The sequence below is a fragment of the Ascidia mentula genome, chromosome 8 (assembly GCF_947561715.1).
Source record: "Ascidia mentula chromosome 8, kaAscMent1.1, whole genome shotgun sequence".
NCBI lineage: Eukaryota > Metazoa > Chordata > Ascidiacea > Phlebobranchia > Ascidiidae > Ascidia > Ascidia mentula.
Window position 1 is genome coordinate 18,794,647 of NC_138573.1, and position 18,415 is coordinate 18,813,061.

Sequence of the window (18,415 nt, forward strand, 5' to 3'; positions counted from 1 at the left end):
CTAATTTTTTTACCAAATCTAATCACCCCCCCACTGTAGATGCGGTTTCGCACCAACAAGTCAACGCTCACCAATACTTCACACTAGAGGCGCTAATAATCATCTACGTCCACATCCGGGACATCGTGGTTGAGTTGATGAGGAACAAGATTGACAACATTGACGACTTCCAGTGGAAAAGGTGAAAGCATTCATTCAATTGACAATTCCACGTTACAGTGGTTTTAGCTTCGTTGCCACAGAAGTAAACTGCCAGGCAAATCTGTTTGTTTAAGGTGGAAAGTTTATTTTTAATATTCCGTTTTGTCTGTCGTGCTATAATTGTTGTTGTCAGCAATAACAATGCATTGAGCCAAATACTGTCAAGAACGCACTGATAAAATGTAGTGATATTTACCAATAATCGTTGTGAAACCCACGAAACAATATATCTACACATTCGAAGCACCTTGACTTCCAACCTCAAAAGTTCCACATCATTAACCTCTCAACAAACATACCAGGCAGCTCCTGTACGAGTGGCAAGACGCGACCAACATGTGCCGAGTGGTCCAGGCAGATGCCCGCTTCACTTACGGATGCGAATATATCGGTTGCGCCTCGAGACTCGTTATCACTCCCCTCACCGACCGATGCTTCCTAACTCTTACCGGGGCACTCAATCTCCATCTGGGGGGTTCCCCTGCAGGGCCGGCGGGAACGGGGAAGTCGGAAACTGTGAAAGATTTGGCGAAGGTCGGTTGTGTTCAAAATACGTTGAAATACTGACCAAAAAATGTGAGTTGGGTGTTTGGTTTACAAATCATTAAACCTCAGAAGCGGTAATATTTAAAAGTAATCTGTTACTTAAGGAATATAACTACATGTTGATATTTTAAACACATTATTCGTCAGATTGTTGGAAAGCAGTGCGTGGTTTTTAACTGCTCGGAAGGAATCGATTTTAAGGTACAGTGTACATTTAAAATAACTTTAATTTTGGGGTACAGTTTACATTTTAATAAGAAAGTTTGACTGATGTTCCATATGTAATATTATGCAGATGATGGGGCAATTCTTTAGCGGCCTTTCCCAGTCAGGATCTTGGTGTTGTTTCGACGAATTCAACCGAATCGATGTTGAAGTTTTGAGCGTTATTGCGTCACAAGTGCACGCGATTAAATCAGCCAAGGATTCCCAAGTTCTCAGGTGAAATATTTTGTTCAGCAATTGAAGCAGGTTGAGTGAGATAACAACACCATGTCTTCTAGAATAGATTTGTTAAAATTTAAAAACTTGAACATGACTTAGAATTTATTTATGAGCAGATTTCTGTTTGTCTTTTACGATAAGTAAAAAACTGACAACAGACACAAACAAAATCAGGCGTCATTCTTCCTTAATGCGCAGGAATCAAAATATTAAACATTTTTTTACGTTTTCAGGTTTTTGTTCGAAGGGCGCGAGATTCGATTAAACGCGAGTTGCGCTTATTTCATCACAATGAACCCCGGTTACCTGGGGAGGGTTGAGTTGCCTGACAACCTGAAGTCTCTCTTCCGTCCCGTTGCTATGATGGTCCCTGACTACGACCTCATCACCGAGATCATCCTCTTCTCGGAGGGATTTAGGGACGCAAAACTCTTCTCCAGGAAGATTGTGAACTTGTATGAGTTGGCGAGCAAACAACTTTCCCAACAGGTGAGGATTCTTGGGATTGAGATATAAATATTGACCTGTTGTACTTTGAGATGACTAAACTTCACAGAAAATTATAAAGATATTGTATTTCAGTCTAAATGTTTAACAGTCAGTGTCTTATCAACACAGTGCACCAGCAATTACCGTAGGTATACACCAGAGACTGACACGGCGCATTGAAGAAATTGAATCAATTAAAAAAATTCAGGGCCTGGCCAAAGATTAAGATTAAACCTGGAGAGATCACGAATGATTTTTTTTGTCACGCTATTTGCTGCATCTAATGAAGCGAGATCAAGCTCACGAAAGTTCGTGCTAATAATGTTGTTTAAGAGTCAGTCTCTTATCTAAACAGAGCACCAGCAAGTACTTTAGGTATAGACCAGAGACTGAGCATTGAAGAAAGTAAACTTTACAGAAATCTATAAAGATATTTGCTTGTTGTTGTTTTTCATATTAAATCGAAAAATACTTTATTTTACAAAAATAAATGCCTAAATTTTATAGAATTCTATGGAGCTCAATTATACAACCATATTTTTGGTTATAATGGATCTTTTGTGTGCTTAGCTAATTATTTGTGACGTACATCTAAAAGTATTTGTTGTATTCCCGATGTATTTTGCCCCTAGGATCATTACGACTTCGGAATGCGTTCAATCAAATCAGTGCTGGTGATGGCTGGGCAGAAGAAGAGGGAGGTGTTGAATGGAGTGGGAGCAATCACTGACGATGTGGGTATTATGACTGTGTCTTACGTTGTCGGTGTAACACGGGTTAGAGCAAGCGGGCAGTCGACTTTTCAAATGACGTTGTGACATTCCAGCTGCTGGTGGTAAAAACATTAAACTCACCGTAAACAAAAATTTTCACAAAAACAACTTCCCCCAAACAATTTTACTTCGCAACAAGTGCGGCAAGGATATATTCTTTACCTTCTTACGGGACACTTCACCTTTTAGAAACCAAACATTAAACCCTTCACCTATTTTTCGATCAGGAAATTGCAGTGCAGGAAAGAAGCATCCTCATCCATTCCTTGAGGAACGCAAATCTTCCTCGTTTCCTTGCGGAGGACGCTCCTCTGTTCAACAACATCATGTCTGACCTCTTCCCTGGGATCACTCCCCCAAAGATGGATAACCCGACACTAGAGGTAGCAGAGTGCTTCTTTTATTTACATTTTTTCTCTGAAATCCATCCAAGGTTTCCTTGCAGCTCTAGTAAAGAAATTACTTCACTGTTGATTTCTATGTTGATAAACAGAAGCAAAATGTGTGGTTTTATTTGAACAAATTGAGACATTTCATAAACTCTAAAACATCTATTAACCATTACAGCAGTCAGTAAAAAACATAAAAAATTAAATAAAAAATTGAACTTAAATCAAAAAATAGATGTCTTGCTCTTATAGTTGTCATTTTCAAAAAAATCAACCAATTTCAATCAGAAAATCCTGTTGGCTCCCATTTTTTGTCGTTTTTATTTTAACTCAACGATCTACGTTGCAGAGATCAATTGAAAGCGCCCTGAACGACCTCAGTTTCGAACTTTGGCCGAACCAAGTCCAGAAGATTGTTCAACTCAACGAACAACTGGCAGTGAGACACGGTGTGATGCTTGTGGGGCCATCTGGCGGCGGTAAAACTACTGTACGAACCGTACTGCAGAGGGCGCTGTCGAGCATGTACGCTACCATGGCATCAAGCCACCATTACGAGGAGGTATGGTGGATAGTTAGTTGTTAAAAGTGACCGTTGTTTATCTTATCCCTATGGGTATACAAGCACACTAAAAAAAAGAACCCAAAATGCTTAACATAACCAACAAAAAAACTTATACGGTCGTGAAACAAAACATGCGACCCATGCTATTGTGGAAAGAAACATGAGGCACCAATGAAGCGGTTATTTATATAATCCGACAAAACTTCATTAATTGTTGTGCGAAGTCTCAACCGCATGTTTTACATACATTGTTTCTACCACTTTGTAGATTTCCTAATGTAAACTTTTAAACGAGATAAGTTTCCCTGAGGGTAAAACTGCAAGAGAATTAAATATATTGTGCGGAAAATTTTTCATCAAACCAAAAACATATTTCCAGTAGTGCAAAAATCAACCTTTCAACCAAGGGTATCCCAACACCTTGTTGCTTTATAGCTTTATTTTTGTGTAGCGAGGAAGTAGAAGGCGAAAGTACGTGGAGTCGTTCCTGATCAACCCAAAGTGCATTTCACTGGGAGAACTGTATGGATACACAGACCCTAACACATTAGAGTGGGCAGATGGACTTCTCGCCTATATTGTCAGGAAGTAAGTGTAAAGTCCATAGTAGCAAATTATCTTTCAGTTACTAATATGCGAAGCAATACTTTTTAATCACAACTGCTTTTCTCTTTTTATTTTCCTAGTGTTTAGATCGAACCAGATTTGCTTTTCCGTCTAACTAAATTAACAATTCTCAAAATAAATTAATTTTTTGCCGCAAGCTCAGCTATTTTGAGAATTTCATTATGCCTGGCAGTAACTTGCAGTAAAATAAGTCAAAAATTTAATTTAAACAAACATAATATTTGCATAGTGTGTTCCAGTGTTAAATACAATTGCTGTGAAAAACAAAATAACTCATAAATGACGATTAAGTGTAAGCAAGATTGCAACGCGACCTTATGTTGGTGCAGATACGCCAAAGAACTTACAAGCAGTGACTTCCAGGGTCAAAGCCGTTCCAAATCTTCGGTTTCATTCCAAGATTCAACGGTGAGAATTCATTGAAAATAAAATATGACGTCATCATCCGAAACGACTAGAGATATAGAGACTTTTTGTGTTATTTTGCGGAAAAACAGTGGTTCCCAACTTTCATAAACCGTTTTGGTAATCGTTCAAAACGTGCATGTTACAACGACGCATCCGAAAAGTGTTCACCTTTCTTGGAGAAATTTATAATGATGACCTTTGTTAAAGACGAATTCGCTTGCGTAATACGATGATTCGTTTGTTTGTCAGTGCAACAGCCGCATTGTCACGCAGTTTGCTGTTAAAACAAAAATTTGTATTTGTGTACAAAGCCTCTGCCACGGTACAACAACATTAAAATGGCGCACTATTTGTAAACAATTGTGGTAGCGCGATTCTTTAGCAATATTTGCTGGTGATTGATGCAACTCTTGTAATATGTGGGGCGATTATTGTAAGCTTGCAATATTTTATATTTGTTCCTTGATCTCCAACAGACGAGTCGAGACACTCCAGCAAGTACAGTATCCGATGAGACGACGAACACTTCACTCCGTCCAACCAAGTAAGTGTGTCCGAGACCGTGTACGAAACCACTGAGAAAGACATGTGCTCGTATACTGTAAATCACATAAAAACTAAACTACCCTTGGTCAGGAAATCCCAGGTTCGAATCCCGGTGATCAAAAAAACTAGGAAACTGCCACAAAGCCACAACTTTTTTGTGGAATGAGCAGAGATGGTTTGTCAGGTGTTCTCGCACCTTCGCAAACCCCGTGACGCGATCATTTACGGGAGAAAAACTATTTCCCAACTTTCCAACCCCAAATATGGGAAATAAAATGTTACGGGAGGCCATGATCAAAACCAGTCGCGCTGGAAGGTGAGACTGCATCAGACGTTTGCCGGCCACCCGGTCTTGCTGCAGGGAAGCAAAATACATCACATAACAAATAATAAATATCACTGCCCACCACAACAAGGCCTTCCCACCAAAGAGTATATAAGGTACAACATGTATTTAACTTCCCAATCCAGAAGCGACGACGCAGAAGTGGAATGGAGATGGATTATTCTGGACGGTCCGGTCGACACAGCTTGGGTGGAGAATCTCAACACAGCACTGGATGATACGAAAACACTTTGCCTCGCTAACGGGGAGAGAATCAACCTTCCCGAAAGCATGAGGCTCATGTTCGAAGTCGACACATTAGCCCAGGTCATTATTACGTCACAAATAGAGCTAGTTGTAAAGTTTATCTGAGTACATTATATTGGTTGACACTTTTCATCGGTGCCTCTCTGTAATCCCAATATATAGAACTTTTAAAATGTGTATAGGAATCTCCCGACAGTCTTTTGGACAACTTGGTATCTGATTTAGCAGAAAACCATTTGTCTTTCTGTTGTTTCTGATATATATTTTTCTTATATCTCTTATATAACTTGTTAATCCCAAGATACATTTACAATTAATCAACATTCAATTGTTACAACTGCCCAAAACTACTTTTAACGTCGTGTTAAAAGTTGAACAACAATCTCAATGTTGTTTTTGTTTCGGTGATTTATCAATTATTCCTTCAACAAATTCATGTCGACATCAACATATTAAAGATGTTGATTTAATTGATATTTCTCATAGGCGAGTCCTGCAACCATTAGTAGATGTGCGATGGTTTACATGGATCCCGTTGAACTTGGGTGGAAACCTTTTGTCAAATCTTGGATCAACAAACTTCCCAAGGGTTTTCCCCAGTCAGGTTTGTACCCGAGCTTAACTAGATAGGTTTGTGGATTGTTAAAAGTTTTTGTATTTTAAACTGCGCTCCCATTGTACAGAAAGGTAGCTGAGGAATCCAAACTCTGAGATGCAAATACCTCAAACAAATTACTTAAAATAAGAATGAAAATTTGTTGTTTAGCATAATGGGCCAGTCCCTGTTTCCACTGGAACACAGTAGTGTTCGACCTGTATTATTGAGAAGCTAATCGACAAATTCTGAACTCTGGCAATCTTATCCTGGTTCGAAACTGTCAGAAACGATTTTATACTTGTTGTTTTTCGTGTGAGTCGATTAATCTGCGCGTTATTCTGACTTGACTAAATACAGTAATTAGTAAGTGTCAGTTAATTCCTTCCTAACCTTTTTATAGTGAGGTGCAAGAAAACCAACCTTAATGCTTTGTTGTAAGAAGCATGTTGAAATTTTATTAAGTTTCTTGTTTTCGCCAAAAATTTTTTCAATAAGATCCACTCTGTATTCACCACCGAACCCTTTAATCTCCAGGCAAAGATCATCTCTTGGCACTCTTCAATCTGAGTATCGATGTTGGACTCGAATTACTCGATAAACGATCAAAACTCCAACATCTCCCAGTAACTCATATGTGCGTGGTCCAGACTTTATGCAGAATATTACAAGCTCTACTTGAATTCATGAACAGAAATGGAGGCTTTGGAGAAGCGGACAAGGTTGATTCCAAATGTTTAAAATATTCCTGGCGCTTTTGTACAATCGCACTGCGACTGACTGCGAATCTAAAATACACGATATTTTTTTTGTTTTATTAACGTGACCTGTAACTATAATTTGACTCACTTACTTTTATATGGAAGTTTAACATTAGGCGTATTTACATTGCTCTTGGTTGGTTAAGGTGGGAAATTTATACCAAGTACAAAAACCTGATTGGGATTCTTTCCATTAATAACCAGGGTTCGAATCCCGGTGTGGTGTAAAAATAGTAAAAGTTTGATTTTTTTCTTATGAACAAAATATGTTTTTAGGGTAAAATATTAAATTATTGTCATGCAAATAACTTTTTGTGATGGTTTTTCTGAGGCTCCCATTGTTCGATTTATTTTTTGTTTGTTTTTATTAAAAAACTTACGACTGCATGAAATCGTAAAAATTATAAATATAATAAACCTACCACTAGGTGGAGGAAGACGAGTCAAAGGTGAAAACGTCGGGATCTGGCGGCAGACAACCTCGAAATATTCAATTCAATTTGGGTAAAAACACGAATGGAAAGAAAGCCAAGTGGTTTATGGAAGTTCACCCCGACCGCCTTTCTATTTTGTTGGGTCGACTTTACGTCTTCGCATTCACGTGGAGTATTGGTGGCGTTTTGAGCAGGTTTGTGTCGTTTGTAATCCATCTGTTTCTTTCAAAGCCTACTACTTTGCGAACTCATTAATCACATCGGCAATACAACATTAATTGTCGAGTTTGTGTTCCTGTTGCTGTCAGGTAAATTTTTTTTAATTTCTTGGGAAGTGACTTCATACATATTCAAACGTCGATTTTCTTAAACGATCTACTGACGTTTCGCCTGTTCTCTAACGAGACTTCAACATAACATTATCGATATGGGAGTCATTCTTGTTTACATATACAATATTTATTTGGGGCAGATGAATTACAACCACCAACTTCAACAACCACAATATGCATTTTTTTGGTAGGACACAATCAAATGTAGCACCTTGTCTGTCCAAACTCAATGCTTTCTTCCCTCCTTGATCTTTTATAATGTTCAAACAATAGGGAGGACGACCAGGAAGATGATTCTCTCATCAGTTCAACCGTGATTGGGAGGGACGAAACTCTCATCAACATGAGTTATGACTTCGATCAATTCGTTCACGACCTCTTTGAGAAGGACACGCCACTGGGTGTCGCCTTTCCATCGGGGAGTCGATCGATTTTCGCCTACTTCGTTGATCTTCAGGTAAAGTGAAGTTGCAGGATCTTACAACATGAAATATGTTTTTATTTTATAGTTTTAGCTCGTTCTGTTGCCATGGTAACAAAAATAAAGAATTTCACATATTTTTTATTTATTTTTGCATGTTTAGATTTCTTATTTGTAATAATTTTACTCTTGCTTTAAATTTGTAAAAGAATTAAATCAAACATAACTCATTTGTACGAGTTGGAATTTTGTTGTTGTGCTGTTGGTTATTTCCAAAATAAAGTGTCAACTGCACATTGGTGACACATGGCATTAACCTGTAACACGTGGCATTAACTTGTTATTCGTAGCATTAACCTGTAACACGTGGCGTTAACCTGTGATTCGTAGCATTCCTCTATGACACGTGTCATAGACCTGTGACACTCGGTATTCATATGTGACACGTGGCATTACCATCTCAGAGCGGACGTTTCGTGCCATGGGATGATTTGGTACCGAGCACGAGAACTTTGATTGAACGTGGACTCACCTACACTTTAGTGAGCAACAACAAAGCGCTTATATCCAATCAGCGCAAGTCAGCAGCTACCGACACGTCATCAACTCTTGTGCCCACAACTGACACAGTAAGTTGTTTTTTAATCTAGCTCAGATATTTCCAAACCCTGGGATTCCATAGAAATTAAAAAGGGTTCCGTGGACGTTGGTTAATACTGTCGATAATTTGCCCGGTAAAAAAACGTTCATGTTGACTTCATGTTTCTGATGTTTTGGGGGTTCCCGGACAATTTAAATAACCTTGCAGGATTACGCGGACAAAAAATTTTGGTAAACACTGATTTAGATCAAGTTTTCTGGTCCTACGAATTGTCGTTGCTGCAGGAAATCATTTATTTTATCAATTAATGTGGTCTAAATGGACGTCAAGTTGCCCACATTTATGTACATTCATATTGAAGTATCAACGTTGTGATTAATCAAATTTATCCCAATTTTACACAGATTCGATATTCCTTCCTCACGGCGTTGCTTCTCTTAAACAAATGCCCTGTTTTATTAACCGGAGATAGTGGAGTTGGAAAAACCGCTTTACTCCAGGTATGCTTTGCGTTGTTTAGCGTATTTTGTTTTGTCAATTACCCGTAGATTCGTGTTTATCTTATGTACCCTGATACACAGACTGTTAAACAATGCATCGTATGTACCCTGATACACAGACTGTTAAACAATGCATCGTATGTACCCTGATACACAGACTGTTAAACAATGCAAGTGCATGTAAAAGTTGCCCCAATATTTTGTCAGCTTGTTTATTTGATCAAGATTTCTATTATTTGAACAAGATTTAAAATAATTACAAATTTTAGGTTATTGTCGTTTGATCCAAGGAATTTATTTTTACAATAATTTTCCTACCACTTTTCGTTTGTGACTTTATTCAAATAAAAGATAATAATTGGATTTATTACAATCAATAACTGTCCTTTATTTTGTCATATATGCAACTATCTTAACTTTGTGTGTTCCAGAACATCCTGGGTAAGCTAAACACCGTGGGAGGGACGAAAACCGACCCAGGAACTCTTCTTGGTGACGTTTTCCACAGCGCGGAAAAAACTTCGTCGATTCTTCAAAACATCGCGAACCTCGGTATCATAGGTGGTCAGCAACAACAGGATAGTTTAACATCGCCTGGTTTCGATCTTGAGGATGTTCCAACAAAGCTGACACAACCAGGTAAAAAACATGATCAGGTTTAAACCGGAAAAGCGGTTGAGTCCGTTGTACTTTTGCTTGATTGTAAAATACAAGTTATTTGGAAAGAATTTAGTGATTAACTCTAAAACGTCATCATTCACGTATAAATACCAAGCTGTAACCCAATCAAAACTACTATTGAAGTGTTACCTTCTGATGGAAATATATATTGTTGATCATTGTCATGACGTTGTTGTAGGCGTGGCGCAAAAAGCGAAGACAGGAGATTTGTTGATCAACACAATCCAGTTCAGTGCTCTCACTCAACCGAATTCATGCCAGGTAATATTTACATGTCATTATTTGAATAAAAGTTTTCCGAAACAAAATTTGCACTTGGAATTTTCAAATCAAATCGAATCAATTTTATTAGAACCCATAGTTGCCACGCATTTGAACGAAAAACGTGAAACATAAAATGGGTACCGATAAAATCATGAAGGTTGTCGAGTCAGGCGCCCATGTGAAAGTGATTTCCTCACGGAGAATCACCGTCTGTCGTAGGATCGCACAGTCGCACTGTGAGGTGATGGGTTGCGACACAACGCATACGACGATTTTATCGACGTAACCAAGTAAAACCAGCAGCAAATACACATAGCTTTTGTTCAACTATGGTGATAAGTTCAAGTTCATTTTGCGTGCATTCTTATCTTAATCGCTTCCCACATAATTCAGGCACAAATTCTCAACAAATTGGTCAAAAGATCCCGCGACTCTGTGGGGCCACCACGTGGTAAGAAAGGTGTTGCTTTCGTAAATGACGTCAATATGCCGTCGAAGGACAAGCACGGATCACAACCTCCACTGGAACTACTCAGGTTTGATGATTATAACTCTAGGGTCACTGTGAGCATTTGCGATAAGTTTTGCTTCATACGAAACTGCAAAGTAGTTTGAAGCAAAATAAATTGATCTGCTCTCTGTGTTGTGTACAGAAAACTTTGTAGTGGAGTTTTAAAATAAATTCCGTTCGAAAATGTTTGTTTGATTTCTTGCACCTCGTGTGTTTTGATCTCGAAAATCGAACTATAGCCGACAATGCCCGTTTGTTTTCAGACAATTTCTCGATCTCGGTGGCTTTTATGACGTGAAAAAACTGTCGTGGAAAGGCATTGTTGACGTCACACTGGCAGCCACAGCAGCGCCGCCTGGTGGTGGACGGAGCATCATGAGTTCCAGGTTTCTGAAGCACTTCACAGTATTCGCTCTTCCTCAACCTTCGACTCGTTCACTCCAGCATATTTACCAGGTAGCTATACAGGTTTGACAAGTAACGTGTTGGTTTAAGTCTGAACTGGTTTGAAAGGGCACGTGGCGACTTATGGTTGGTCGTTCCACCTGTCTCTATATACGTCATTTTCGGCGTATTTTGTGGTAATTTGAAAGTTGAATGCATGACCTTGTTGTATACAAGAGATCGGTAGGAGCGATTCAACAAGCTGAAGAACATCTTGACATATTTCCAGATACAGATCTGTTTACTTTTTTTGAAAAGATATCTGCACTGCTAAAAACTTACTTTATGTCAAAGTCAAGATACATGGTTTCAGAATGGTAAAAATCAATCCCTTCTTATAACCTTCAGGTCCAACTCGGCCACTTCCTCGAAAACCGGGATTTCATGCCCGAAGTTAAGGAATGTTGCAACCTCGTAGTGAGCGCTTCTATAGCTGTTTATTACAAGATGTGCAACGCCATGCTTCCAACCCCTGATAAGTCGCACTACACTTTCAACTTGAGAGACCTCAGTGCTGTCATGAAGGGAATCCTGCAGGTTAGTTGCTCTATGAAAAATAATGATCCCTTTGTGACCAGCAAGGAAATGTACTCATGGATTAGCAGACTTTTTGATAGTTTCGAATATTCTGATCTTTTTTCCCATTCTACAACTTCTTTCATCCAAATTTGCGATTGCGTCAAATCCACAACCATTCACTTGAAACGTTTTTCAAGAAATCTAAATCCTTTCATTGAAATGAGTTTTTTACATCATTCCAGGCCGATGAGTCTGTGATCGTCTCACGCGAAACAACCGCTTATCTTTTTGCTCACGAAGCATCGCGGGTGTTTCACGACCGTCTCACGGACGCCGGTGACAGAGAAACCTTTCATCAGTTCCTCTCGGATGACCTTCACAACTACTTCAAGGTCAGTTGATGAAAATGACGCAATAATACTACACGTCATGTTGACCTTGAGAAAGTATATAGTTTCTTTAAGAATAATAAATATGTTCCAGTTTTATTCTTGCAATCTACAAGTTTCGCTTTTGTACTGTGTTAAATTTTCCGATCGTACAGACAGCTCAGTTGATTAATAGGAAATGCTCTTCTGGCACTTAAGTTCCGAAAGTGTTTATTGAAATTGACGTTTCGTCAACCATCCGGCGAGACTTCCTCAAGGTTATGTCACACAATAATGCTTCAAGCGCATAAACACTAAAAACGCAAGAAAAACACAAGCTCAATTGATGTTTAAAAACATTAGTTTAAGACTTTGCAATAAATCAAAATTTTTCCCAAAGGATTAAAACATGAGTTTTTGAAATATCATGACCGATATTCTATTTGCACAAGATGAAAATATATTTATCTCACACAAAAGTCAATTTATTTTAACCCAGAAAACATACTTTCCCATAATGTCGACTTTAGTAAATGATTATTGTTCTTGTAAACCATCGAGTTAATCTTCCGATTTTATTATCCAGGTAACAATTCCCCCTGAAACACTCCAGAAGAAACCGATTATATTCGGTGACTTCCTCGATATGAACGCACCAAGTTCAAGTCGAGTTTACCGAAGTCTTCCAGCTCACAATGTCCTCTCGTCACTTCTTGAGGAATATTACATGAGGATTAGGTTCGGCTTATGATAAAGTAATTATTACCTGACCAACTCAAGTTGCCCAAGTTTACGTTGCCTTGTTTTTTGGCAAGAGATACAGAAAAATAATGACATGGTTGTCTTGACAAATAGTGTGCTTGGTTTTTGAAAAAATTGTCAAATTTCCTCTATGGTGCTTCTGAGCCCAAAGCTAATAAGGCGCATGTTGTACGTTAAAAACACAAAACACCAAAACTTTTACTTTCTGTAAAGTAAATTACACTGGACGGTTGCATCCACAGTAGCAGCAACGTCAACGCTCCACCACTAGTCTTCTTCGACGCCGCTATTGATCACGTGATTAGGGCGGCGCGAGTGTTTCGTCAGCCAGGTACTCACATGCTATTGGTTGGGATTGACGGGACGGGGAAGGCAACGACATGTAAGCTGGCTGCTCAAATCGCCGGATGCCACGTGTACAGGTGAACACAACCAGATTGAATCAAGTTTTTTTAATATTGGGCGAGAAGATTAAAGTTTTTTTCAGTTATTTCAGTTATTTAACTTTTGGTAACTTAATTTTTGTGTTTCTGTTTTCACACTTTTGGCAATTTCAGAGGCTGAGCATGTCTTGTTAGGCGAAATATGTTTCTTAAACATTAACTGAGTTGTATGTGCGATCCGTGTTTTAACCACAGAAATATAATTTAACTTTAACTTGTTGTAAAATGAATATTATTTTATTTCTGGTAAAATGCACAAAATCACCTCGCTATCATTAAACCAATGAACAAAAACCTTTTTTCAGACTTTCAATCGTTCGAGGATATTCATTGATTGACTTCCGCGAGGAGCTGAAGAAAGTCCTTCGAAGATGCGGAGTTTCTGATCTTCCAACTGTCTTCCTCCTCACAGATGCGGATCTTGTGAGTGAGAGTTTCCTGGAGGACATCAACTGCATCCTCAACACAGGTAGGATCAAAAAAAAAACGCACATACTTAAAATATTTCAGCAAAGATTTCTAACTTTTTAGGTTATTTTTTTTTTTGAAAATTTGACATAAAAACCAACATAGATTCTGGTTAAAAAATGCAAGAACAATCTCTGGTTTTCACCTGGTCTACAATAACTTAAATGAACAACCAAGTTACATTCATACTAGCTCATAACTAGTGTTTGTTTACCTTCGATGAGTCAATAAAGTTTGTGTAAAATATTTTTAAATTTTCTATGATTGGCTTCATTTTATATTTTGTTTATGATATTATATCTATGGTTAGTCGGCATCCATGGAGCCAAAATTTTCAGCCTTATGACGTAAATTTATTGATTATATTTTTGTGACAGGTGAAGATGCTGAGTTGTTTGACCAGGATGAGTTGGATGGGATAGTCATGGAAGTGAAACAAGCAGCTATAGCGAGTGACGTGCCCGACTCCAGGCTCGCCATGCTCCAGTTTTTCCGCCAGAGGGTGGCGCACAACCTTCATATCACACTTGCTACAAGTCCGGCTGGTGGCCATTTCAGGAGGAGATGCAGAACTCATCCAGCGTTGGTCAATTGCTGCACCATTGACTGGTACTCACGTACTTGATTATTCTCAACTGAAAATAGTTTAGTTTATGTTAAATACATCCCTATTTCATTGGACAAAAGCTTTTCAAAGACAAATTGCCTCCCAGGGTAAACTGTTTTTGTGCTTTTGCAGGTACGACCGTTGGCCACAGGAGGCGCTGGTGAGCGTGGCTTGTGCCTATTTTTCCCGAGAACATGTGTACATTGATCACGTGAATGGTTCCGGAGAGGAAACAAATGACAAAGAAGAAGATGAACAAGTGAGACTCCACCATCAGTTTATTATTCCCGGCACTTCTTATGCCGTTTATGCAAAAGTGTAACACTGACTTTTGAATTTAAAACGTGACGTTGTATTTGTTTACTTTGTGTAATTTTCACCAAACCTGCTTTTAAACATGAGAATAAGATGAATGTTTGGAAAGAAAACAATTCTTTTTACTCCTTTTTTTCTTATTTTTTAAAGGCTGAAACGCATCTGTTGACAAACGAACAGATCGCCCAAGTTTGTGTGAAAATCCACTTCAGTTCCGTGAATGCCGGAAACAGGTTGTGGGAAGAAATGAGGAGGAGGTATTACACAACCCCCACCACCTACCTCGAGTTCATACAGGTTTGTTTGGGGAAAGTCAATTCACATCAGAAACATGGCCAGTCGTCTTGTTGTAATCTTTGCTATTTTTGTTTTATGTAAAACACGTAGAAATCAAACTACGAAACCATGAAAAATTGGCAACTCATTACTTACTTTTCAAAACACTCCCGTGGTTGCTGAATTTTTGAAAATTTGGCGTTAGGCACGTCTTGTCGTTTTCTGTGTTGAAAGGCGATGTTTGAAATCAAAAACTGTCATTTTTCGAATCCCTTTAAATACCTGAAAAAAATAGTAACGTCACTGTTTGGGTTCACAAGTCTTCAAATTAGGAACAAATGTTACACTGTGTGCTATGACACTTTCTAATTGTAACTCTACACAAGGAAATACTAAACTTGTCCTCTAACACAAAGAAGGAGAGCCACTAATTTCAACCTGGACAATTTTGCAACGATTCTTGTTTTTTTTTAGCTTTTCACAAACATGTTGGAGAAGAACAAGCGAGATTTCCACAAAGGTCTCGGTCGTCTGCAAACTGGACTGAGGAAATTGGCTGAGGCGAAGTCATTGGTGAACATCATGCAGAAGGAGTTAATCGAACTTGGACCGAAGATTGAGGAGAAAGCTAGGGACACCGAAAGGTTGATGGCTCAACTCAAGAAGGATTCCCATGCTGTGAATGAGGTAGTGTTGTCATTATATGTGAAAAAACAAGTAAGATGGAGAATAGTTTTATAAGTATCTTCTGTCAACAACTTGGTAGAGGAATTGATTTCTTTTGCTGCACAGTTTACTGCACTAAACTTCTCCGGAAAAAATATATTGCAGACAAACATATTGTTTTGCAAAGGACGTAACTGTATCAAAATTAAATCATTTTTATTTTGCACGAAAAACTTGTACGCATATAAGCAATAAATAAGCTGTGATAAAAATTGCATTGGCAGTAAAAGACAACAAACCATAAGGGTTATCGGGTAATGGCTTTAACATACGACGAAAAATGAAAGAAAAAAAAATTTAGAAATTCTAACTTGAAAACCGCAAACCTTTCGAAATCCAGAGACTTGCGTCCTTTATTATCGTTTCGAGCAACTTTTCACCACGCTATTCATTTCCATCCACCAGGTTCAGGAAATTGTGAAAAGAGAAGAGACGACAATGCGACAGGAAACACAACTTGTTCAAGATTTTGCTCAACAAGCGACTGTTGACCTCCAGTCAGTTTTGCCGGCCCTGCAGGTTTGGTCATTGTAATTATGTTGTGATATGGTGTTGATCCTGGAAGTTTTAAGTGTTTCGCTGAAAAAGGTATAAAAAGATTATTTGTGTCGTGTTGATCTGAATTTGCATCCAATGTTACCAAAATTAAGACTGTTGAACTCAAAACCTTCCACACAGCAAATTGAACCGAAGGCTCTTGTTCTTTATAATATATCACATATGACGTTAAGGGTGTTATATTGCTTTGTAATCCCCCAACCCCCCAAAACCTGCAAATGTGGTTCAGAAACATAGTTTGAAAGTAAATTATTCCTTGTTTACGAGGCTTTGAATCAGAGTGAACAATTGTTCACTATTAACTCTTAAACTCTCCATAAAATGTTTGGAACAACGCAGTAATATTCCATGCTTGTTTGGCGATCACATCCAAGCAAGGACCTGCGCGGTGGGGCGATCCTGCCAATCATGCCATTGCATGGAATATTACTGCGTTATCTGATACGGTGGTTGAGATCCCCTACGTATATGTGAAGGTTGCCTGGCAAGTTGTGCGTTTGCGCACCAGTGTACCTTGGCCACAATATACCCCGTTATACCACTGAGCTCCTGTAGCTCAGTTGGTAGAGCGTTGGGCCTGGTTAGCCCAGAGTTGTGAGTTCAAACCTCACCGGGAGCTTGATTTTTCAAATCTTGCTCCGACTTGTCGTGAAAAAGTGGCTGATCCAGCTGGGCTACAATGCCTGGGCTGCCAAGCCTGCAAATCTAATGATGTTTGGAACAATTGCCAAAACATTCCAGCCCTCGTTTCCTCTTAAGTTTATTCCCACATTAAGACAGTGGTTTAACTTTCCCTCATTATCATGTACAGGAGGCGGTGAGATCACTGGATTCTCTTGACAAGTCGGACATCGCAGAGATCCGAGTTTATCAGAAACCTCCCCAACTCGTCCTCACTGTGATGAACGCTGTTTGTCTCCTCCTACAAGCGACTCCTGATTGGCAGACTGCCAAACATCTTCTCTCTGATCCTCTCTTCCTCAAGAGGTTGGTACAGATCGACAGGGATGCCATTCCTGACCGCGTCTTCAACAAATTGAGGAAGATTACGAGAAATTCTGATTTCAATGAAGAAAAAGTCAGCCAGGTGATGACGTCAGCTCAAGAATATTTTTATGATTCTTTATTTTATTTTGGGCAGTTTTTAAATGATTTCTGTTGTATGCGCAAAAGAGCCATAATAATCAATGAGAGCTGCGGACAGGTGTACACACTGTTTCGACCTGTAAGGTCTCAAACAGTTGTTTGGCCATAGTGCGCTCCACGTGGTTCGTCTCTGTTTTGATTGGTACCTAGTTTGGTACCCAACGGATCGACGATTGACCGAAAGGTACCACAAAGTGGAAATTAATGAGCGCGCTAGTGTAAAAGCTAGCACAGTGCCACAGTCAACAGATGCACTGATGAGACCTTACAGGTCGAAACAGTGTGTACACCCATTTCTGCTGTGTTTTACGGTTTAACAATAACATCTTCAAATAATAACAAAAGTAAAATGAGTTTTTCATAAACATTCAGGTTTCGGTCGCCTGCACTTCCATGTGCATGTGGGTTCTCGCATTGCAACATTACAACGACGTGCAACGGATGGTCGAACCCAAGCAGAGGAGAGTCCAGGAGGCAAGGGAGGCCTTGCAAGTTGCACAAGAAAACCTTCAAGAAAAACAGGTGGGATTTTAGGTGGAAACCAACTTGTGTTCAAGGTACAAAGTATTTTGAAAGTTTAACTGTCTGCTGAATGCGTTTTGTTATTCTTGTGGCAAATTCAACAATTTTCTTCAATATTGTGTTGCTGTTACTGCCGGGAATCTTGTAATTTGTAAGGAACTGATTTCTTCAAGTTTTGCAATACCCACTTAAATTTTCTGCAGGCGAGCTTGAAGAAGATTGAAGATCACTTGGAAAAGTTGAGTTTGAAATATGATGAAAGTGTGATACAACGTGAAGCACTCAAGGAGAGGAAAGTTGTAACACGACAGAGACTTGAGAGGGCGAGGGTTTTGATCGGGGCACTCTCCGAGGAAGAAGTGAGTGTGGGATGGAAATAAATATTAACATGAAAACTTTGCTATTTAAGGAATGTTGATGTATGTGGAAGTCTTGCGGTAAAGAAATCAGTAAAATCTAAAATAAGTGTTAATATTATACTTAAAATCACAAAATCAAAGAGTTGGAGGGACTTGAATCTGGGCTTACACCCAAAGATATTTAGAAGACTTATTTTCGTTTTCACATATAGGCTAGTGTAC

General features: G+C 38.9%; 1 protein-coding gene across 1 annotated transcript in view; it reads left to right on the forward strand.

The window, feature by feature from the left end:
- LOC145910229 (dynein axonemal heavy chain 6-like) overlaps positions 1-18,415 on the forward strand; it is a 42,307-nt gene that overhangs the window by 13,151 nt on the left and 10,741 nt on the right. The window contains exons 32-66 of the mRNA XM_082997276.1: positions 40-181; positions 504-735; positions 895-948; positions 1,043-1,188; positions 1,425-1,680; positions 2,313-2,414; positions 2,681-2,836; positions 3,192-3,404; positions 3,859-3,995; positions 4,364-4,442; positions 4,919-4,986; positions 5,460-5,640; positions 6,067-6,184; positions 6,713-6,897; positions 7,365-7,564; positions 7,976-8,159; positions 8,588-8,752; positions 9,129-9,224; positions 9,656-9,863; positions 10,084-10,166; positions 10,563-10,705; positions 10,944-11,136; positions 11,473-11,661; positions 11,886-12,035; positions 12,598-12,749; positions 13,016-13,195; positions 13,522-13,685; positions 14,062-14,293; positions 14,424-14,550; positions 14,757-14,903; positions 15,357-15,569; positions 16,014-16,127; positions 16,978-17,253; positions 17,685-17,834; positions 18,038-18,193. Of these exons, the coding sequence (XP_082853402.1) occupies positions 40-181; positions 504-735; positions 895-948; positions 1,043-1,188; positions 1,425-1,680; positions 2,313-2,414; positions 2,681-2,836; positions 3,192-3,404; positions 3,859-3,995; positions 4,364-4,442; positions 4,919-4,986; positions 5,460-5,640; positions 6,067-6,184; positions 6,713-6,897; positions 7,365-7,564; positions 7,976-8,159; positions 8,588-8,752; positions 9,129-9,224; positions 9,656-9,863; positions 10,084-10,166; positions 10,563-10,705; positions 10,944-11,136; positions 11,473-11,661; positions 11,886-12,035; positions 12,598-12,749; positions 13,016-13,195; positions 13,522-13,685; positions 14,062-14,293; positions 14,424-14,550; positions 14,757-14,903; positions 15,357-15,569; positions 16,014-16,127; positions 16,978-17,253; positions 17,685-17,834; positions 18,038-18,193 (5,591 nt within the window). The remainder of the gene's footprint in view (positions 1-39; positions 182-503; positions 736-894; positions 949-1,042; positions 1,189-1,424; positions 1,681-2,312; positions 2,415-2,680; positions 2,837-3,191; positions 3,405-3,858; positions 3,996-4,363; positions 4,443-4,918; positions 4,987-5,459; positions 5,641-6,066; positions 6,185-6,712; positions 6,898-7,364; positions 7,565-7,975; positions 8,160-8,587; positions 8,753-9,128; positions 9,225-9,655; positions 9,864-10,083; positions 10,167-10,562; positions 10,706-10,943; positions 11,137-11,472; positions 11,662-11,885; positions 12,036-12,597; positions 12,750-13,015; positions 13,196-13,521; positions 13,686-14,061; positions 14,294-14,423; positions 14,551-14,756; positions 14,904-15,356; positions 15,570-16,013; positions 16,128-16,977; positions 17,254-17,684; positions 17,835-18,037; positions 18,194-18,415) is intronic.